The sequence below is a fragment of the Delphinus delphis genome, chromosome 16 (assembly GCF_949987515.2).
Source record: "Delphinus delphis chromosome 16, mDelDel1.2, whole genome shotgun sequence".
Lineage (NCBI taxonomy): Eukaryota > Metazoa > Chordata > Mammalia > Artiodactyla > Delphinidae > Delphinus > Delphinus delphis.
Genome location: NC_082698.1, coordinates 72,077,564 through 72,101,643, shown reverse-complemented (window position 1 = coordinate 72,101,643; position 24,080 = coordinate 72,077,564). Strand labels below are relative to the sequence as shown.

Here is a 24,080-nt window from a genome sequence, read left to right as displayed (position 1 = left end):
TTTGTTTATGTTATTTATATTCTACTACAAAAACAAAAAATATATATGGCGTAAGAACCAAGCTGAGATTCATGAGAGATTGTCTCAGAGACGTGCTGACCATCCATTTGTCCAGATTCGACAGGTGAGACCACTGACGAGCTACAGACCCACCTAGAGCTCCCGAAACAATAGACTCACACCCTTCTACCGGACGCTTTGTTTTGACTGAGGGCAAACGTAAGGCCCGGCCATGTGAAGACAAGCGCTCCACATGACAGACTACTTTGCGCAAGAACAGTTTCTTGTGTTGTTCAGTTTGTTTATTATTCAGTATCTTTAGAAAGATCCATGCCCCTCAAAAAAATTTAAGTTTTTAATATATGAAAATTTTTTTCTCTTGACCAAGTAAAACTAGTTCTTTTAATGTAAGAATTGTGAAAAAAATCACTATGTTTTTCCAAGTTATAGCTTTATTTATAGGATGCTCAGAGCTTAAATTTTACGTTCAAACCTCCTTATGCCAAGTATATTTCTATAACTAACCTCCTTTTCGTTGCACGTGTCTCTTGTGCTTTCACTCTATTCAGCAGCTTATTTTAAGGGACATCCATGTCCTTGGAAAGTAGGTGGGTCATGATAATAAGTGAATGAGCGATTAGTTATAAACCACACGCTACAGACCACTCACGATGAAAATAAGTCTTCCCAGAGAAAAGGAGTATAATCTGGCTAGGTTTTGACTGCTTTATAATGTACTTTAATCAGACTCCAAATACCAACGACTATGCAAGTTGAAAACCAAAAAATGTTTCTTAAAGTGTTAAAAATTAGGACACCTGATTACACACTAAACTCAGAAGAGCAAACGATAATCGATCGCATCCTTCTATTTCTAGAAGCAACATGCAGAATAATTCGTCTAATGCCGCCAAGGTGAGGTAGAGTCAAAGGTCAAACTAACCTTCTTCCTCGTTTTTTGTCTAAATCAGAATACAGTTTCAGTGCAGAAATTTCACCATAAATCTCTGCTAGACAATAATGCCTGGGTACCTCTATCCTTCACATTCCATCAGCTACCACATAAACCAAATTTTGTACGAGACTGCAATGGTATCTTTATTCCGTAATTAGGTAGGAAAATGAGAAGAAAAGAAAGATGGGATAAAAGTTGCCTGGACCATTGCATGGTCTTAACACTAAGGTTTCTGGTCTTCTCTTCTAATATTTTATATGTTAGAAGGTAAGAGAAGAATTTAGGAAGTTTTTTAAAAGTCCCAAATATCCTTGTGTTGTAATCTCACTAAAATATGTATTTCAATCAAATTAATGAGTGAAATTGTTAGTAATACCAGTGAATAGAAAATACAAGGGAGTGTTCCTACCTTTTACAGCCATCTGACAAAATGGTAATTGTGGTCCTCCTCGGAAAATTTTATACCTGCCCACTCTTTTGGACACGCTTTGTTAAATAATGAAAACTCAGTGTCCTACTTATTCTCAAGTTCACATTAAATACACCGCAAAATATTTGCCCTAAACAAATTCTACTTTTGTACTTTACTAGTAAGCTTCGAGGAAAACCAAACCAAACAGGAAGGGGAGGAGGAGAATCTCTGAACTAGAAACATCAAAACTTCTATATGTTTTGTGTGTTGTCTTCTGTACACCATTAGCGATAAATGTTAAGTTTCAATTTGTTATTTGCTCAGTAACATATTACTCACCCATGTGAACACGATTGTGTAAAATTTTAACTATCACAGATACATATCTTTCCCCCCCCCCAAATTGACATTTCCCTTTGTGTCCTCATATATTCGTGCAAAAGACCCACTCTGCCTGCCAAAAATGTTTATGTATTCATTACAGATTCAACATTACAGGAAAAGAAATCTCATATTTGGTGTTAATCCTCATAATTCCAAAATACTGCATACAGCATTTACTCCTGCGCTAAGACCTCGGGCTTATCAGCAGTTTCTTGAAATGCTCAGGGTATAAAATATCTTACCTTACCTAAGCAGAAGCACAGTCTTGAGTATTACACTGCTGCCATCTTTACTAGGTATTTTTAATCTCTAAAGAATTTTAGCTACAACCTCATCAGCAAACGTTTCAAGCAAAGTGCTGTATCAAAGTCATTTATTTCCTAGAGCAGAAAACAGGCAGGGAAGAGGAGAGGGGAGAAAAGGTAATTTACCTGCATCAATTTTCTCGAGAGCTCATTAGTGAGGAACTCTTCTTCCTTCTCATAATTTACAGCAAGGGTTTCTTTCTCCTTCTGCAAAGCCTGAATTTTCTTGAATAAAGTGTTACTGATGAATTCTTCTTCCTGCTCAGCCCGGGCTTGCTGTTAAAATAAAAAAGAGAACAAAAAAATATGTTAAGGAAACAGGAATTTACTAATTGAAATATAGTTCTTATTTCCAGAGAGGGCACCCATTTTAATTAGAGCTCTATTTTTAACTGTGAACCAATATACCCCAAGAAGCACAAAACAGAGGAACTCAGTAGCAGCCATAAAAGTAAATGTTACCCCAAAGGGCCTCCCTGTGTTACGCATGGCCCCTCTTCTTAAAGAGATATTCCAAAGAAATTAACAAAGGTTGTTTTGCAAGTTTTAGAAGCCATCCCAAGTCAATCACCAGACTACAGAAAGCTTCTTCTTGCATAGGGCAGACGGGTCCAGTACTGGGGTATATGCATCGATTCATGACAACTCTGTACAACTCTCCACATCCCAAAGGTTCAGAGGTAAAATATCTAGGCAACATTTTTACTGAAGCAGAGAAGTACCTCTCACTTAAAAGTGAAATCGTAAAATCATGTCATCTCTTTAAGATGTTACTGAAAGGGTTTCAGTATGCAATTTAAAAAGCAATACAGATAGACATAGATTAATTTACATGTTCGTTGAATAGTTGCTGGAAGGCTAAAAAGTAGTTAACTGCAAAGCAGCAAGAATCCAGGGAGTGAAGGGTAAGGACGGATGAGAGTGTCATTTTTCACTTATTTATTTCCCTACTGGGAATTTTCTGGAGGTGAGGGCAGGGACAGGCATTACTGAGCATTAAAAACAGAAGAAAAGGGGGTCAGGCATAATTCCATGGAGACGAAAATATTTTTCTGCAGATCCCTTCCACCACCTATGTTCTAACAGAATAAACAGAAAAACCAGCCATCCTTGAAGGAAATTAATCTTTTCAGAAAAAGGGTACTTCTTTCAAATGGACTCAACTCTATTCAAAGTACTTTTTAAACTGCAACATTTTGATGTGTTAATCCCCAATAATGCATTCCTGTTTCATCTGGCAAGTCCAGGAAGGGAGAACTGCATCAATTCCAAGCCTCCAGTACCTGTCACTTACAATAATACAAGAGAGCTAGAGGGCAGGAGACAAAAGGGCACCTACATTAAACAGTTACCACCTTTTACTGTAAAAGGTCCGCCAACCACTCCCAACTCAGCTGGTTTGGATTTCTGTACATACGCACTGACTTCCCCGACACCCAGGGCCCCCTAGAGCCCTGATTTCTGGGGAGCCCATCCTCCCTGCTCCCCATGATAGCAGCAGAGAGAAGGATGCCAGGGCCTGAACTGCCTGCCAAGCAAACCTACCAAAGAAAGCCACGTGTATGTAGTACTTAGACTGAAAAACAGAGCTACGTAGAAAATGGAAACTTCAGGAGGAGGTGTTGCAGTCCAGTTCTTTAAGACAGCATTTTGGGATAGGCCGGGAGATGTGAACAGCAAAGAACACATCACTAGGCTAATAAGGCTTTATGACCAGCCAAGCACATGCGGGGAGCAGGCCCTAGGTGCCCAGGCCCTTACACACTCCGTAATTCGTTAGCACTTCTCAAGGTCATACTCCTTACTCCATGGTCAAGGGAACACTGCCCAGGACTGGCACTTCCCCCCTCCCCTTTAAATTAACCTCCAACTCGGCTTCAAAACTCTCAGACCTCAAGATCTCATCCTAGTGCAATGGGCAGGAACCCAAAGCATTTCTTTCAGGCATATCTGACACACATATCCAAGCCCGCAATGTCTGAGCTACCTGTTTTTCTGGTTTTGACTGACAAAGTTCTATATGATTTGAATTCTGATTATTCTAAAAGCTACAGGACAAAAATGGTAGGGAGGGGAACTGTAATGCCTTTGCAGGTGACTGTGCACTTAGATTTCAACAGGTTTGCCATAAATTCATTTCGTTATCAAGTCAGACTCAACTTCTTGCCTATTACCAGGCACTCCCTATGTTCAATGACTGGGAAATTTACCCACAGACAGTAACAGAGAACCAGACTCAGAGGCCCAGCAGACCACCTCCCCCTGTGCACAAGGACCCAGAAGTGAGAAGCTGAGAATAAGAGGCCAGGCCCTAAGGGTTTTATTCATGAAACTTCCACCTCGGCCCCTCACCCTTCCCATATTTCATCCAATCATTAAGTTACAGGGGTAACAGGTCTCAGTGTAATATAAAACAAAACTCTGTGATAGAAAATAGATTAGTAGTTGCCAGGGGCTGGGAGGGGTGGAGGTGGGAGAACGGGGAATGACTGCTTCTGAGTACAGGGATTCTTCTGGGGTGTCGAAAATGGTGTGGAATTAGACAGTGCTAACAGGGTTATGTAACCTGGTGAATATACTAAAAGCGAACTGTACACTTGAAAATGGTGAATTTTATGGTATGTGAATTATAACTAGATTAAGGGAAACAACTCTAATAATTAACAGGGCCCTGTATTTCACAGAGCATTGGGTTTCCTTTGCAATTCTTCCCAGGGAAAGTAGCAAATTTATTATAAAAAGGATCGGGAGGACTTCCCTGGTGGGCCAGTGGTTGAGACTCCGCGCTTCCACTGCAGGGGGCGTGGGTTCGATCCCTGGTCAGGGAACTAAGGTCCCACATGCATGCCTTGCGGCCCGGCCAAAAAATTAAATAAATAAAATAAAAAGGATTCGGAGAGGGCGACGTTCGAGCTAGATCTGCTCTGAAAGTGCCTTCCAAAATGAGTGATGGTTGTGAGAGACTCGGGCTTTAGCCAACAAAATTCTTCACCACTTTAGAGTAGCCACTTATTTCTAGGCAAAGCCCATTCACAGAAAACGCCACTCTCAGGACCCACCACCAGCGTGAGGAACTGATCTGTGGAAGCTAGTTAAAGCCTCTCTAGCTTAACAAGGGGTTAAGCAGGCCGGGCACAGATTTTGTTCAAGGCTTCCTTTTGCTAAGGTTTAGCACGGGGGCTGTCACTCTGCCTCCCACTGTCATCCCAGAGAAAAACCACACATCTGAAGGGCAAGACTCCAGGCCCCGGAAACATAAAACCCCAGTTCACCCTTTTTCCAACTGGTCAGGGGGCACTGTTAGAAATTAACACGTAAATGAGGACAAAAGACAAGGTGCCACATCCAATACAGCCCCAGAGAAAATTGGTTAAAAGACCAGCTCCAGGGGCTTCCCTGGTGGCGCAGTGGTTAAGGATCTGCCTGTCAATGCAGGGGACACGGGTTCAAGCCCTGGTCTGGGAAAAGCCCACATGCCTCGGAGCCACGAAGCCCATGCGCCACAACTACTGAGCCTGCGCTCTAGGGCCCGCGAGCCACAACTACTGAAGCCCCCACGCCTAGAGCCTGTGCTCTGCAACAAGAGAAGCCACCGCAATGAGAGGCCCGCGCACCACAACGAAGAGTAGCCCCTGCCTGCTGCAACTAGAGAAAGCCCAAGCGCACCAACGAAGACCCAATGCAGCCTAAATAAATTAAAAAATTAAATCTTTAAAAGACCAGCTCTAGTGTACTGACAACCAGAGTAGGCACCATGCATCACAGACAAGCAGGACGCACCCATCTGGAATTCTCCCTGCAGCCTTCTTCCCATTCTTTGTGCATTATCTTCTCAATCTTAATCTTAAATCCTGGCTTTTTCTTCCCCTAAACTCCAAAACAGGCCTTTTTATTTAGGCCATAAAACAAATTACCTTTGCAATTTATTTCCCCCAAGCCAAGAGCTAGGTAGACAACGGCAAAACAGGCCACGTGCCATTTGCAAGGAACTAGGGGTCAGGCAGGTAGACAGAGCAAAGATAAAACAGGCTAACATGGAATCTCATCAGTTTTATCAATCTATTTCCCTTTTATCTGCAATGCTTTAAAATCAGCATACCTAAACAAATTCAAAAATAAAACTATATTTCCAAAGCTAAAATTTATTTTAAAATTTAAAATCAAGGTTTGCCTATAATTCCATAAACTCTCAAAAGAAAATGTGAAGCAAAAACTTAGGAACTCTTTGTTTTGCATACGTTTGTAGAGTTGAAGATTGGGAAAATCTGGGGGGAAATTTTTAAAAACCTGTCATTAGAGATATAGAGAACAAACTAGTGGTTACCAGTGGGGTGAGGGAAAGGGGGAAGGGGCGTTAGAGGAGTAGGGAAGTAACAGGTACAAACAGATATAAAATAAGCTACAAGGATATATTGTACAACATGGGGAATATAGCCAATATTTTATAATAACTATAAATGGAGTATAACTTTTTTAAATTGTGAGTTACTATATTGTACACCTGCAACTTATATAATATTACACAGTAACTACAGTTCAATTAAAAATATGATTATATTTTCATGTTCAATAAGGTTCTAACTGTTATGTTCAGAAGCAGAGTGAATGTTGGTATAACCTTATTCACTTATCGGTGTCTGCTACTTTGACCCTCACCCAGCAGGGATCACTCGATGTGTGATGTGAGGACTAGAGTACAAAGCAAGTCTCCATCACTCTTCCCCCATCCTCCAAGAGTCCAATTAAAAAAAAAAAAAAAAAAGGAAAGGGAGAGCACGGGAGAGACAGGAGCAATTTACCAAGTCCTCTGGGACACACACACACACAGACACACACACACACACACACACACTTAGAAAAAATTCTTTTCTCTTGAGTCACCACACATTGAGGCAACCATACTCTAGGTGGGCACAATTTTCTGATAAGGAAATCATTCTCACCCACTGCTCTCACGACTGGGGCACAAATTTGACAGGAGATTCCCATGTGATTGTTTAGTGCTTCTGTTCTTTATCAGTGGTATTTTGGAGATCAAGGGTTAGTACAGAAAGGAGAATTCAAACTCTCTCAACAATAGCACTGCTGAAAATTCAAGTACCAAGACCAAAATTATGTAAAATGATGCAACTCATCATCTGTCAAGAATTAAAAAAAAGGACAGTTTCCAAAGCAAAAAAATATAGGCACCATCTATTTCAGAGCAGGCGCGGGTAAAGGATATAATCAAGAGGAAGTTCAAGTGCCTACCAAGATAACACATTTGCATTTGTTTTAAAAAATTACTTTTAAGTTGAATGCTGACTTGCTCTAATAACAAAAAATCATAATAAATAATAAGATACCTTGAAGCTCTAATGCTTAAGAATCCAGGCAGGCTCTATGTATTATTTTAATTATTTAAATTCCTTAAATTTAGGAACCTATTTAAATGTATTCTTCCAATTATTTAAATTTATTATCCTGTTGCTTAGTCACTTACAGTACAAATTTTCATTATCTTAAGACATCAGTTTGAAAGAGCATCTGAAACCAAACTGTCAGGATAGCAGAAACCACCAGGGCAACCGAGTAACACTCGGTTCTTTTCTCTGCTGTCATATTTATTAGGTGCATCACTGCCCATATCAATTGTTCTGGGAGATGCTCGGCGTTCAGTAGAGCTCATGACTGAGGGCTGGCACCTCTTATAGGACTCGCTTGAACATCGGTCATACCCATGGGTTTATCAACACAAACCACTATGGTGCAGTGGTCCTGCACTGGCTAACACTTTAAATGCCAGTACTGCAGGGGTGGGTGACAAGTGATACCTGTGACAAGCCCAAAGTGCACACCTACGTTTCTTCTATTAGAAGAACTAGGGAAATAAAACAGCAAAAATGTGACTTAAAAAAAAAAAAAAAAGAACTAGGGAGGTGATGTCAATTACATGCCTAAGTATTACAACTCTCTATTTAGTCTATGAAAGCACCAGGTAATTTTGTGCTTCCTTCACACTGCATACCAGCCTGCAGTAAAAGCAATTAATAGCTGATGGACGAAGGCACTTATATTATTTATTTCCTTCCAGTATTGCCAGCAAATCACTAAGTACACAGGAGCCAGAAAAGAATCATGATTAGCCCTCACAACTGGGCTGTTCCGCCCCAACACTACGCCCAGGCCACTGTTCCAGGACTGGAGGGCAAGAGCTCAAATGGCAACAAAGGGTGACTTTCAGGACAAGAGAATCTTGATGTTACAAAGGACCCTAAAGGTTACCGAGCTTCATCAAGCTACAGTGCCTCTCAAACCAGCTTCAGTGAAAGACGGCGTCCTCACCACCCATCTGCAGGGGACAACACATCCCTCTGTGCATGTCCTAGTAGACATGACCAGAACACAGCTCCACAGACATGCCTCGTCCCATGAATTCAACAACACCCAAACTGGTCCACGCCTGGCTCAGGAAGATAAGTCCACTGGTCACTTGCTTGGATACAGAGCAATGAGAAATTGCTAGAGAAGCTGCTAAATGCTTGCATGGATTATGGATTAAGAACTTATCTCCCGGTGACAAAGAGTACAGGTCCACAGGCCAAGCTCTGAATAACGTCACTGGCGGGGGCGGCTGCGCGTTCACCATCAGACTCTGGGGTCAGGCTGCCTGGTTTGCAGGGTGCCTATGGCCACCTCCAGCTGTGTGACCCTCAGGGAAGCCATGGGACCTCTCGGAGCCATTGCTTTCTCCTCTGTAAAGTGAAAATAACGGCACCTCCTTCCGGGTTGGTTATGAAGATAAAGTAACATAATTCGCATCAAGAGCTTACATAGTACCTCGCATGAGTAAGCACGCAAGAGATATTTACAACAAAGCTTGAGGAGGGGGCACGTACGGGATGATTCATGAGAAAACAGGGAAATCTTACAGAATCTCCATTTAGCTAAAAGGAGAAATGGACGGAATTATGACACATCCACGGGGTGGGCGGGAACATAGCGGAACCATTTTGTACCGTCATATGTACCATATGTACGTACCGTCATAAAAAGATGTCTAGCAACAAATGGCCAAGTGAAATAGCGAAGGTAAAGGTGGAAGGGCCCCAGGCTGAGTTCCCAAACCAAAACCACACATAAGGGACACACACCGCTATGCATCAGTTAACAGAAACTATCTGTTTACGATTCCACGCACAGACACTAACTACCCTATCCTCACGATAAGCAAAGGCTTCAGACATTCAAATTCTCATAAACTATACAATAATTTTATCTAAAACATGCACAAGGAAACAAGAGGATCACAAATGTGAAAGACATCAATCGACTCAGCAAGGAAAATGAAAAGATGTTAACACACCACTAACTAAAGACTAGGATAAGTAACAGTAGAGAAAGAGGGAGGGAGCATATTTGAAGAGATGGTAGCTTCAACTCCACAAACATATGCAATTCTGAGACTATCCCGTAACTAATCTAATGAAAGACCTGAGGGAATTCCCTGGTGGTCCACTGGTTAGGACTCGGTGCTTTCACTGCCAGGGCCTGAGTTCAATCACTGGTCGGGGAACTAAGATCCCAAAAGCCTCAGGGCGCAGCCAAAAATAAATAAATCAACGCAACTCCTCATCCTGTGTCTGTTTTTGCCGAATCTGCCAACCCTATCTGGCTTCCGAGTCTCTCGCCGTTACACCAACTTCAGCTTTGGGGGTAGAGCACAATACTCACACCCTTGCCCCTTCTTTAGCAACAGGCTGCTTGTTCAAGGCAGGTTTCAAACAGGTTCTTTGGTATTTTCTCATTCTTCCTCTCAAAATTCTTTATCCCCTACTGCAACAGTCACCAGATCCACAGTATACTCAAACTGCTGTTAGGTCCCCCACTCCAGTATAACTCCCAAACAACCCCTTCCCCAAAATGAATCACGCCCCCAAATCAGCGACCTTCTTTCCATTACAAAACAAAGCTGTGAGCACCTAGCAGCCCTTTCTTTGCTGAAGAAAGCAATCAGATTGATTGCTAAATTATACTAAAATGTGAAAGACTTTTTTCCTAACCCTGATTTTTTTTTTTTTTTTTTCCTGAGAAGACAGGAGGGCATAATAGAATCCCTGCCTGAGTATTTTCATTCAGAACAAGTTCGTTCTATCAGTTACCTACTGCTATGTAACAGGCCATACGTATTATTTGTCATTATTCTATAGGTTGATGGGTGGGTGACTCCTTGGTTGGTTTCATGGCACTCACGCCCAAGGCTGCATTCAGCTGGAGGTTCAGCTGAGCTAGATGATCCAAGGTCAAGGGGTAGGAAATAGATTCAAATAGACGCCATGTCTTAATGGGAGGAACAGTCAAATACTGTGCTGGTGATTTTCAAGTGACCACACTCAACCAGAATACTTCCCTTTTTCAAAGCTTCTTCCCTTCTTTCGAAGGCACAGATTTCCTAAAATCTCTCAAGGTTTTTTGGTAACGGATCAGAACGGAAAAGGAGCAAGTCTAGAATTTGGTTCGTGTGTGCAGTCAGATCTAAGTGGGAGGACTACCTGCACCGGTAATGACCACCAAATTCAGTACAGTCAGAAGCTTTTTTCTTGTTAAGCTTACATGATATACTTGTTCTCTAAACTCCATTCCTCTCTTGCTGACAGCACTAGAGAATGTAGTCTCCTGGCACAGTAACAACCCATTTTCCCAATTAAAAACACAGGAATGGGTCCTGCAGTACTATCATGGGTAATATCAGATCTATCAGCAATAAGTAAAAAGAGATCAGACAAAAAATATCAGTGCCTGTCTCAAGCCACACAGATCTGTAAGAACAGGGCTCACAAACTAGACAGATGCAGAGATATATGGATAGAAATGCAAAGGGAGAAAGGACCACATCAGTGTTGTGTGTTTATGATTCACATCACTGATTAACTTAAATCCATGATCTTCACATTAATTAAAAAAAAAAATTTAACTGAAGGCTTTCCTTTTTTTTTTTTTTAACGTCTTTATTGGAGTATAGTTGCTTTGCAGTATTGTGTTAGTTGCTGCTGTATAACAAAGTGAATCAGCTATACGTATATATATCTCCCCATATCTCCTCCCTCTTGCATCTCCCTCCCACCCTCCCTATCCCACCCCTCTAGGTGGTCACAAAGCACCCAGCTGATCTCCCTGTGCTATGTGGCTGCTTCCCACTAGCCATCTAGTTTACATTTGGTAGTATAAGTATACTTACAGTATAGTGTTAAGTCCATGCCACTCTCTCACTTCGTCCCAGCTTACCCTTACCCCTCCCCATATCCTCAAGTCCATTCTCTACTATGTCTGCATCTTTATTCCCATCCTGCCCCTAGGTTCTTCATGACTGCTTTTTTTTTTAGATTCCATATATATGTGTTAGCATATGGTATTTGTTTTTCTCTTTCTGACTTACTTCACTCTGTATGACAGACTCTAGGTCCACCTATCTCACTACTAATAACTCAATTTCGTTTCTTTTTATGGCTGAGTAATATTCCATTGTATATATGTGCCACATCTTCTTTATCCATTCATCTGTTGATGGACACTAAGGGTGCTTCCATGTCCTGGTTATTGTAAATAAAGCTGCAGTGAACATTGTGTAGACCAACTTTTTTTAAAAGAAATATCGAAATCTATTTTACTTTCCATGCAGTTTCTTTTCTCCTACCATCCTTAAAACATGGTCTTCAAAAGGCATAAAAATAGTGAAACCTATGCTTCCACTCCTAAAATCTTTTCTACTTGTCACACCCACATACACAAGGACTTTTTTTTCCCAACATCTTTATTGGAGTATAATTGCTTTACAATAGTGTGTTAGTTTCTGCTGTATAACAAAGTGAATCAGCTATACATAAACATATGTCCCCATATCCTTCCCTCTTGCGTCTCCCTCCCACCCTCCTTATCCCACCCCTCTAGGTGGTCACAAAGCACCGAGCTGATCTCCCTGTGCTATGCGGCTGCTTCCCACTAGCTATCTACTTTACATTTGGTAGTGTATATATGTCAATACCACTCTCTCACTTCGTCTCTGCTTACCCTTCCCCCTCCTCGTGTCCTCAAGTCCATTCTCTACGTCTGCGTTGAAGGCTTTTCTTTTAATACATTTAAAGAGCTCCATGGGGCTTCCCTGGTGGCAAAGTGGTTAAGAATCCATCTGCCAGTGCAGGGGACATGGGTTCGAGCTCTGGTCCGGGAAGATCCCACATGCCACAGAGCAACTAAGCCTGTGCGTCACAACTACTGAGCCTGCACTCTAGAGTCCATGAGCCACAACTACTGAGCCTGCGTGCTGCAACTACTAAAGCCCATGTGCCTAGAGCCCGTGCTCCGCAACAAGTGAAGCCACTGCAACGAGAAGCCCACGCACCGTAACAAAGAGTAGCCCCCGCTCACCGCAACTAGAGAAAGCCAAGCCCATGCGCAGCAACGAAGACCCAACGCAGGCAAAAATAAATAAATAAATACATTAAAAATAATAATAATAAAAAAATAAAGAGCTCCACGGAAACAGGTAACATTCAACAGGTAAATAATCTCCAGGGTTTATTTTGTCAAAAGCCATGGGGGAAGTTATTCATTGCTCTTGGAATATGTGTCCTTAAAACAGGTCTTCAGGCTTCCCTGGTGGTCCAGTGGTTAAGAATCCACCTTCCAGTGCATGGGACACGGGTTCAATCCATGGTCGGGGAACTAACATCCCACATGCCGCAGAGCAGCTAAGCCCGCAGGCCACAACTAGAGAGAGGCCAGTGCACCGCAACAGAGATCCCTCGTGCTGCAACTAAGACCTGATGCAGCCTAATTAATTAATTAATTTAAAAAAACAAACAAACTGAGGTCTCTTATCATTTTCTTTCACAAGTAAACCACCAATGCCACACTCTCCATACATCTACCTCCACCCAAACACCCTGAGGTTTCTCAACCTGGCGCCGAGGCAGTGACGGAGACCCGGAGAACAGGGATATGAAGTGTCTACAGCACTTGGGAAATGCGTGTTGCTTCTCCATTGCCACCTGTGCAGAGTCAGGCAAGCTCTACGCCAAAGAATCAATAGGGGGAGCTGTGGGCAAGTGACCTCTATGGAACAGGAAGGCAGGCCAATTCCGGACAGAAAGACTGAGGGACCCGCCCCTCCTCCACTCTTCCCCTCATACAAGGTACAGTCCCCCAAAATGAGAAATGGTGAAGGAAATGAAAAACGACAAAACAAAACAAAATTCGAGCAAAGAATGAACTCACTGGCAGTCAATTTCACCCTGAAGGTAAAGCTGACTGCAAATGAATGATTCCAGATTGAATACTGGTCACGCACCATTCGTCATATGCCTAACTTGAAGCTTCCCTATATCAGGAAATGTGTCCTTCTAACCACATCCCCACTGTTTCTGACACGGTAGGGGGTCAGCCTCATTGCTACTCCCAGAGACATCGCTCCCATATGCTCCCCCCTCCCCCAATAATAAGTTCCCAACCAGAACCGCTGACAAGTAAGAGCAAACTACAGTCGTTAGATTTTTAAAATTTGATTCAACACGCATGACAGAGTATCTCGTACACGGTAACCACTGTGTGGACATGGCAGTGAATAACAGACACTGTCCCCGCCCTGAAGGGGTATATAATCCTTCTAGCAATTAAAGAAAAGTAACATCTTAATCCATACATTTAGCAACTGGCCTTGGAATGGTCTTGGCTCTATAAAATAGCCTGAAGAACCAAGGGATTTAAAATGAGATTAAGAGGGCTTCCCTGGTGGCGCAGTGGTTGAGAGTCCGCCTGCCGATGCAGGGGACACAGGTTCGTGCCCCGGTCCGGGAAGGTCCCACATGCCGCGGAGCGGCTGGGCCCGTGAGCCATGGCTGCTGAGCCTGCGCGTCCGGAGCCTGTGCTCCGCAATGGGAGAGGCCACAACAGTGAGAGGCCCGCGTACCGCAAAAAAAAAAAAAAAAATATGAGATTAGGATGCACAGAAGAAAAAGCTAAGTATTGTATCCACTACAGTAACAGAAGAAATGGTCTGGCATGTAAGCACTCATACACCTGTTGAATAATGAGGAGCGTAATCGTATACAAATATACAAACTTTATATTATGTGTGTGTGTATATATTTATAAATGCATATTTAACTTTTGGACTCTCTTATAATAAATGATAAAGGCAGTCAGCGTTAAAGAACTGATCATACTGCTGGCACTGTAGCAGCCTCTTCCTATGGGCCCTCATTTCATCCACACGTTGGCTCCACACAGTTTAGCCCCATCTCATATACGGGGAAACAGGGGCTGAGCATGGTAAAGCAACTTGCCCAAGCATCCAAGCTACTAAACACCAGGGCTACAATCTTCCACCCTGGACGGGTTCCAGAGTGCCCAGTCCTTCTACGTCCTACCCCACCATCCAGGAACAATGTGTTCCCCTGGGACAAGGGCTGTGGAACCAAGCTCCAGAAGCCGAACCCACTCACTCGCTAGTAAAGCCAACATCCTCTGCGCTGTCACACAGCGACTGCGCATCACAGAGCAGTTCATCTTTGCAAGGAGATACCCTGTAATTTCCTTGCCTGAACTAAGTAAGTAAATGTTAGGTGAATGACAGATAATCTTTAAGAACGTCAAAAGAGCCACTTTTTGCTACTGCTACCGTTGCTGCTACAAGAAGGAGACCACATATTTCCTGGTGGCACACACATCATATGTGTACGTGTATGTATCATTCCTGTGTGTTGACAGCAAGTTCTTTTCCCCCTCTCCTAGCTGTCGGGGGGTAAGGAGAGACATGTGAAAGAGCCCAGGGAGGGTTTTCCTGGTGGCGCAGTGGTTGGGAGTCCACCTGCCGATGCAGGGGACACGGGTTCATGCCCCGGTCCGGGAAGATCCCACATGCCACGGAGCGGCTGGGCCTATGAGCCACGGCCGCTGAGCCTGCGCGTCCAGAGCCTGTGCTCCGCAACGGGAGAGGCCACAACAGTGAGAGGCCTGTGTACCACAAAAAAAAAAAAAAAAAAAAAAGAGCCCAGGAAAACAGGTCTGCCTTAGGCAGGTCAGTGAGGATATGGATTTAAGTCTACTGCAGGATGAGGAAAGTCACACTCTGCATGTGTAGAAAGGAGTTAACGTGGCAGGCCGAACTTCTATCCTTTGAAAGCCTGTTTACAAGGCGGCCCTTGGCTGGTGACTCAGCACTTGGATTCGGGAAGGGTTCCCACCACCCTGATAAAAGTGGCTCACTGTGTCAAAACTTTACAAACAAAATGGTCTGTGATGAACACCTGCTTTCCTTTAGGAGTCTAAAATTTTGGTACCTGTTAAGCAGAGGGTGCCTACAGGACCAGTCCCCAGTTAAAGAGTCTGGGTGCTGTGTCTCTAATGAGCTTCCCTGGTAGACAGCATTTCACTTGTGCTGTCAAAACGTGTTGCTGGGGGAATTAAGTACATCCTGGATGACTCTACTGGGAGAGCACTCTTGGAAGCTTGTGCCTGGTTTCTTCCAGAGTGGAGTGGTACAAGCTATAACCCAAAGTCCGGAATTTAAGTGCAACCTAAGATGGACCTGAGACCACCTGGCCAGACAAACCTCCCCAGATCTCTAGACTCTCAATCGACTCCCTACTCACCAGCTCCCACTGGAGATCATAAAGGCACCTCAACCAACCAATCCCCAACACATCTCGAGTGAACCTTGGCTTTTCTCTCCTTCGCTGCCTTGTGCCCATTCAATCCACCAGAAAGCCCCGTTTCTAACTGAAACAGATCCAGAATGTTCCGTTCTCTTCTTCTTTGGTCTAGCCGCCACCACCTCTCTTCAGGTTTCCAGCAGCCGCCTAGCTGGCCCTGCTGATTCTTCCACTCTTCCTTTCATACAATCTACGCTCCGTCCTACATCCATAGTGTTTTTAGAGGCAGAAAACTGATCACTTCACTGCCCTGCTTCAAGCCCTCCAAAGGCTTCTCGCCATCCTCAGGAACAGCGATTCCCTCCCATAATCCGCCAGCCCTCCCGTGATGCAGCCCCCACCTGCCTCTCCCAGCCAAGCTCACGATGCTCGGGCCACACCAGCAAATCTGTTCCCACACACGCCATGCTCACAGTTCCTGTGGTGGGACTTGGGCACTGGCTAGACCCTCTGCCACACAGGCTGGCTACCTGTCATCTCCCACCTCCCCAAAGGGGTCATCCCTGCACCCAACCTAAAGTCAGCCCCCAGTTGCTTGCCATCGCATGAGCTTGCTTTTCTTTTCATCAGAGCATCCGCTGCTACTGGAATTTTTCCCCCCCTTTCTTGTTTGCCACCCTGCCACTCCTCACCAGAATGTGGGCTTAGGGGGCAGAGCTGGGTCTGCTGGGGACTGATGCGGCCTCAGAGCCCAGAACCGCACCCGGCATAGGGCAAGCGCGCAAACGCTGCGCCAACAGGCGCACGCTAAGATGCGGGAAAAACCTTCTCTCAATCTCGGGACCTTTTCTCCCTCCCCTCCTCTGCTGGCTAGCGGATGGTCAAAGCATTAAGTGGGGCTCGCAGGACAGAAAACATGATGGAGGTACTATCACTGCTCTTGGAGGAACTCAGAGTCCGGTCATTCCAGACCCTTCAGAGCCTTTCACACCCCGACGTCTGCTTTCACAGACACTGTCACTGCCAAATCACAGCCCGGTACTCGGCAGCTCTAACTTGCCTCCTGCCAGCCTGTCACCACTGCTGGCCGATGCTCGAGCTGCAGCAGACAGTGAGTGATGGACCCCCAGCATTAACTTGCTCCTTCCTCCTTGTGCTAACAGGACCCTTCCACGGCCTAGACGGACACACATCCACCCACTGGACTACATCTCGCAGCCTCTCCGCCAGCTAGGTGTGGCCACGAGACTAACTTCTGGTCAGCAGAGGCGAATGGAAGTGACGGGCAACAACTCAGGAGTCACATCTTTCTTTAAAAAGGAAGCGGGGGGCTTCCGTGGTGGCGCAGTGGTTGAGAGTCCGCCTGCTGATGCAGGGGACACGGGTTCGTGCCCCGGTCCGGGAAGGTCCCACATGCCGCGGAGCGGCTGGGCCCGTGAGCCATGGCCGCTGAGCCTGCGCGTCCGGAGCCTGTGCTCCGCAACGGGAGAGGCCACAGCAGTGAGAGGCCCGCGTACCACAAAAAAAAAAAAAAAAAAAAGGAAGCGGGTGTCATCCAGGCTCATTCCTGCATCCCACAGGCTGGAAGCAGACCTAGTGGTCAGGAACCAGCTCCCACCCCAGGGGCCAGGGCTAACCCCTGGCCAGTGAACAACCTCACCGAGCCCTGGGCTGTTAAGTGGGTACAAAAGAACTCGAAGCCACCGGATTTTGGTGTCTCCCTTTCAGCAGTTCAGCATCTACTTTAACTAATACAGTTCCTGAAATGAAAACTCATCAGTACAAGAGGAGAGGCAGATCTAAGTTTAGAAATGAAAAGCTCCCCCAAGATGTAGGAAGTTAAAAAGGCAAAAGGCTAGAGCATGTGTATTATGATCCCACCACAAATAAAGTTTTATTTAACAAGGGTATATGAAACACATTTATTTAATAATAAATATAAATTATAAAAGTTTACTATATTATATAAATGTATGTAAGTATCAAGTATCTAAACCATCATAAATAGTTTAAAAATTAATAAACCTGCACCCCAGAAATGTTCACAATGCCTCCGGAGTTAAGTGACTAATTTGTCACACGACATCCACAAGACAGACAGCATTGCCTTGTACATACTAGGCACTCAAGTACTATAAAAATGAATACTCACCTTGCATTTCTATGTGTGTACACACACACATGTGTACACACACACACACACACACCCCGGGAGGGACTGCCTTGTAGGCAAAGGATTTCCAAAATCCAGTACCAAGATTGCATCTGCATCACCTAATTCTCATTTTAAAAAACGGGGTGGGCAATCTGTGCTCCCTTCCATCTTCTTGTCCGTACTGTGAAGAAATAACTCCACCCCCTCTCCTACCCCGGCCCTGGCCTGGGTTGGGGGGGAGCTAAAGTCTAGAGAAGCCCCAGGAAAAACCTGCCCCCTCAGCCGTGCCCATTCAAAAGCCACAGCTGGTGAGGGGGACAAGCGGAGTGCCCTGGCGGGGGGGCGGTGTCCGTGGGAGCAGGGCTTCCTCCTGCCGGGTCTCCCCGCAGGCTGAGCTGGGCCTCCATCTCCATTTGCTGGGTGCTGCCCCCCGCCCCCCGCCCGGGAGCAGAGAAAGAGACCTGTGGCCGGTGCACTCGCGGAGGTGCAGCCGCTGAAGGCGGCCGAGCTGCCCTTGAGGCTGGAGTTGGGGCCCCACGGGGTGCCAGGGCTGGGGGAAGCATCTGCCTGTGTCCAGGGAAAGGCCAGGCTGAAAGCAGGCTTGAGGGGCGGGTGGGATGAACACGGCGGCTGCTGTGACCCGACAGGACTCCCACCCCAGCCTTCAGGTGCCCCACCGCCGTCTTCTCTAACTCGCCCTCAGCACCCCTTCCCCGACCCTGCCACTCACACAGATGACCAAAGACCTTTCTTATGCCGGAAGCAAAAACCAAAACTTTTTGTTGGCTTTTTCCTTTGTCGCCTCCCGTACCCCCTGCTCAACCCGCTTCCCATCCTGGCCCCAGGCTGGAAGCCCTCCCCAACTTCAGTTATTGTTTTAAACCAAAGTTTACAGTGCCTGCTGGTGGCCTAGACCCTCTCTCTCTACCCTCCCTCCACCTCACCCTGAGGACCCTGGGACAGTAGAGGTTGGTGGCCCTGCTCACCTCCCCTCTGCTCTTGCCCGGCCTGGGGGAAGGAAAGCAGGCAGAGGGGAGGAGATGGGCAGCCCTCAGCACCCCGCGGGGTCTTCGGCCCCTTGGGCAGTGGGCACAAGAGCCCTCTTTCCAACCCTGGGCTGCGTACTGGGGACTCTCCAGACCCCTTTCTCCAGGACCAAGTTCCCCATCGCACTGGGAGTGTGGATTCCAGCAAAGGAGCTGGAAAAAAAGTGAGACTCTCCACAGACCCCCTATGCGGGACCCCAACTTAAGGCCAAGGACTGGGTGTGTGTGATGCTTATGACACCCCAGGCCAGGCCCCTTTGCTGAGAAGACTCCTTGGACTATTTCCCAGGAAAGCCCCACATACACCCCTTCAAAAGGCACCCCTCCCCTATGTATTCCCCACCTGCGTTCTGTTTGACCAGCACAGAAATATTGAACGTCCTCTATTCACAGGGAAAAGAAACAAAAACGGGGTGGGAGTGGGAGTTAAACTACTGATGCTCAGCCCCTCTCCCGGCACACTGGGCCAGCTCCGAGGGGTGGGCCCCAGGGGTTCCAACCGGCAGCAGAGGGACGGACACTGCAGCAGCCCTGGGGAGACCTCAGCTCTGGCCCTGGGGGCCCATTTGCTGTTAATGTCTAATGAACCTCAGCAAACTTCCTTCTCCCCTAAGCTTCCACTCCCCGCTCTGTAAAATGTGAGACAATCCCTTATGACACAGCAGCTGAGAAAAACCAGTCACCTACTCAAGAGGGACTTAGGGAAAACCTGTTGTCATTGGAGGAACTGAGGCCAAGCAGTTGGGCTGGTCAGTAGGAAAGCGAGAAGCAGAGCCAAGTATCCCTCTTCCCTCATCACCATCCTGCCCACCCGGCTTGCAACAGTAACCCCTATGGCATCCCCCAAACTCAGCTGATAAGTGGCAGCAATGAGGATAGTGCTGGGATTAAATGTAAGAGAATACAGTTATCTGTTACAAAGTAACAGGCCCCTAGACCACAGGACTTAGAGGGAAGGAAGAGGGAAAAAAAGGAAAAGAAGAGATTACAGAAAAGTAGAAAACTCCCAAGTACAAAGCAAATAAGTAGTCTATTAGCAAAAACACTGCCAACATTGTTATCCATGCTTTCTAGACCCTATGTTTACATATTTGACAAAACTGGTTCCCATTACAGGTAAACTGTATCCGTTCACCTCACTTATTATATTGTAAGAATTCTCTGTGACTAAATGTTCCTCTAATAATTTTTAATGTCACGAATGTCCTATCTCACTGATGGGCATCTCCCTGACATCCCAGATGCTCCCAATACTTCTGCCGTAAGGACTGTTACAATGAACATGCTTCAACAGTGTCTAATACTGTTCTGGCTGGATATACCTTCCAGCAGGTTTCCGTATGCAGTTTAGATGTGGGGATGTAAGCAAACAGCTTCCTACTTTGGCAGCTACAAAGCTGAGTCTGTTTCCTGTGCAGATGCAGGCGAGGAGATGGTAGCCAATCGACTTTCCACTCACCCTCCGCTTGCTCCAAGGTGTCTAGGGGTTTGGCTTCTATGCTGACTTTCTGTGGACGCCCACCCCTTCGAAGAGGGGAAAGGCACAATGCTTTGGTTAAACAGAAGATTGGCTTTGTGACTTGGCGGTTGTTGGTGTCTGGAGATGCTCAGGGAGGAGGGAGAGAAGTTTTAACCTGGAGCAAGGGTTTAACTTTCAGAACAAAGTTTCTATTCTGGTTGGACGCGAGGATGTGGGGGTCAAAGTACTTCAGCTCCTTGATACCCAGGGCTGAGGAACTGCCTTAGATAGGGAAAAAGAAGAAGACAGCAACATTAGACAGTAGACGTGCAGCAATTCTCCCGACAGAACTGCCAAGAAAGCTCACTACCTGGCTGTTAGGAATCAAGGTGAAAACCTAGCTCGCACAGGTCCTCAATCCTTTAAACGCAACTCCAAATCCAAGAGATTCTGAAAACCGAAAGCTGCAGCCATCTGGCAGGAAGCCAAGCAGCCTGGCCTGCGTTCAGGTGGTGGCAAAGCCTGATCTGAAAGGACCTGAGGCTGTCTGCAGCTTCAGTACCAGCCTTAGGGTGGCTGCCTGTGCGTCTGATGATGGGCTGCTGCTCCAACCCAGCGGAGGTGCTGTGTTACACATGCCTGTGCTCAGGACGACCTTCCCACACCCCACCCGGTTACGGGTTCAAATGTGTGCGTCTCCCCCATCAAAAGATATGTTGAAGTCCTAACCCCAACAGTACCCGTGGATGTGGCCTTATTTGGAAGTAGGGCCTCTGCAGATGGAATCAAATGAAGATGAGGTCATTAGGATGGGCCCTAATCCAATATGACTGGTGTCCTTATAAGAAGGGGAAACAGACACACAGGGACAATGCCATGTGACTGCAGAGGCAGAGGCACAGACTGAAACGCTGCAGCTGCAAGCCCGGGAATGCCTGGAGCTGCCGGAAGCTGGCAGGGGCAAGGAAGGATCCTGCCCTCAAGGATTCCCGGTGAGCACGGCCCTGCCAACGCCTTGATTTCAGGCCTTTAGCCTCCAGAACTGTGAGAGAATAAATTCCTGCTGTTTCAAGCCACCAAGCTTGCGGTGCTTTGTTACGGAAGCCCTGGGAGGCACATACACCCCCATCCCCCCACCCAAAACCCTTAGTTCTCAAACATATCTGGCCCCATGGATAAGGGACTGCAGAACAGTCATTTCAAGCGTCATCTGATTCTGCTTATTCCAAAGTAACTCTCAGTTTCATTCACTCTTTCTGGCAACTGGTATTTATATAAATCTGTGAAGATTTTATAATAAACTTTTCGTATTAAAAAAGAAAAAGGAAGGAAGGAGAAAGACAGAGAACACAGGACACATACTTAGCCTTTAAAATTAGCAAGACGGGGGTCTTCCCTGGTGGCGCGGTGGTTAGGAATCTGCCTGCCAATGCAGGGGACATGGGTTCGAGCCCTGGTCCGGGAATATCCCACGTGCCGCGGAGCAACTGAGCCCATGCACCACAACTACTGAGCCTGCGCTCTAGAGCCCGGGAACCACAACTACTGAGCCTGAGTGCTGCAACTACTGGAGCATGCGCGCCTAGAGCCCGTGCTCTGCAACAAGAGAGGCCACCTGATGAGAAGCCCGCACATCTCAACGAAAAGTAGCCCCCGCTCGCTGCAACTAGAGAAAGCCCGCACACAGCAACAAAGACCCAATGCAGCCAAAAATAAAAAAATAAAATAAATTTATAAACAAAAAAAATTAGCAAGACAGAACAGTTAGAACTATCCAAGTACATCTTAAATGCTCAATATGAGAATCAATGTCCCCCATTTCAGTGATGTCTAGGCAGTATTACATTTAATCACAAAACAGTTGTCAACAACCAAAATGCTGCAAAATTAACCATGGCTAGTAATTCAGATTGATTATCTACTAAGATTTAATACTGGAAAAGAAACAGAGTGAAAGAAGGAGTTTAATGGTGAAGCGTGTATGCGTGCATGTGTGTGTAACTTCCTTACTCGTTCATCCAGCAAACAGATACCAAAGAAACGCATGTTACATACATCAGAAGGCACAGGGAATAAGTAACGCTCTAATGAGTAACAACCACACACTCTAACTGGGATGCAACAGAGGGACAAAATGATCTCCTCTGGGTTCTGAAATTTTCTCTTTGGCACTAAACTTGCCTCCTGTTCTACTCAACCAAGACTGGAGTTTCAGTACTTTGATCCTTTTTTCCTGTCAAGCATATGAAAATGATCACTTTGAAATATTCCATTTACAGAAAGGTGGTGCATGGACTAACCAGAGATCCACAGAGATCAATGTATGATGGTGTTCACTGAATTGTCAACCACACTAACACAAGCAACCAATTAATCCATCAACCAGGAGATGCGCATGGGCAGCATAATGCCCCTCCCCATCCCGCCCCAAAGATCCTGACATCCTAAATCCGAGAGCCTGTGAGTATATAGCTTACATGGCAAAGGGGAATTAAGGGAGGAGATGGAATTCAGGTTGCTAATCAACTGACCTTAAAATAAGATGATCCCGGAATGTCTGGATGAGTTCATGTAATCACAGGGGTCCTTTAAAACGGTAACTAGAGGCAGAGAGGAGGTCAGAGTGAGGCCAAGTGAGAGGGACTCGTTCTGCCATGGCTGGCTTGGAAGATGGAGGAGGGACCACCAGCCAGAGAACAGAGGCAGCCTCTACAAGGCGGATGAGGCCAAGAAACGGACTTTCCTCTCGAGCAACCACAATGTAAGGCGGCCCTGCCACGCCTTGACTTTAGCTCGGGGAGACCTGTGCTGGACTTCTACAGAACTGGAAGATAATAAACTTACGTGGCCCCAAGCCACTACGTGTGTGTAATCTGTTGCTGCAGAAGCAGCCGCCGATAAATGATAGTTTATTCTAACGATGGAATAATTATGCTGCTGCCATAATTAAGAACAAGCAACGATCGTCACATGCCTTCAATAGGAGAAGAACAGGGTGGGCTGAACCACACGACCCCAATTGTGCTTGCTGGAAAGGTCCACACCAACCCTCGGAGGCGTGAGAAATGACGGAAGCACACAAACCACGGCAACAGAGGGGCTGCTGAGGGATGGCACGGATGACACAGTCTTTGTACAGTGAGCCTGTTCTTCAAAGTTTCTGCAATAAGTAAGTATTTACCTTCCAGAAAAACATACTTAAGATCTGGCGGAGATCTGCTCATCTAGGATGACTGTGACAGCTTCCTTCATGACTGAGCCAGGGAAGGCCTGGGAGGGACAAACTTTTTTTTTTTTTTTTTTACATCTTTTTTGGAGCATAATTGCTTTACAATGGTGTGTTAGTTTCTGCTTTATAACAAAGTGAACCAGTTATATGTATACATATATCCCCATATCTCCTCCCTCTTGTGTCTCCCTCCCACCCTCCCTATCCCACCCCTCTAGGTGGTCACAAAGCACCGAGCTGATCTCCCTGTGCTATGCGGCTGCTTCCCACTAGCTGTCTATTTTACGTTTGGCAGTGTATATAGGACAAACTCTAAGGGGTGATGAAGAACACGCAAGAGGTTAGTAAACCACAGAAGTTCAAAGATTCCTGTCCAGGTAAGCTTCAAGGACAAAGAACTGTTTTATCTTTCTCTCTGAGCATACAGTGGGAACATCAAGCATTTGAAAGTTGCTGATCCACTAAAACTACTCCACAAGTCCAAGCTGTATCTCCCAAGTTACCAAA

The 24,080-nt window shown here is 45.8% G+C and overlaps 1 protein-coding gene across 3 annotated transcripts in view; it reads right to left on the bottom strand.

Moving 5' to 3' along the window:
- The window catches only part of CCDC6 (coiled-coil domain containing 6), a 149,392-nt gene that overhangs the window by 92,876 nt on the left and 32,436 nt on the right, over positions 1-24,080 (bottom strand). For all 3 annotated transcript variants that reach the window (XM_060034954.1, XM_060034953.1, XM_060034955.1), the window contains exon 2: positions 2,183-2,332. In XM_060034954.1, coding sequence (XP_059890937.1) covers positions 2,183-2,332 — 150 coding nt within the window. The remainder of the gene's footprint in view (positions 1-2,182; positions 2,333-24,080) is intronic.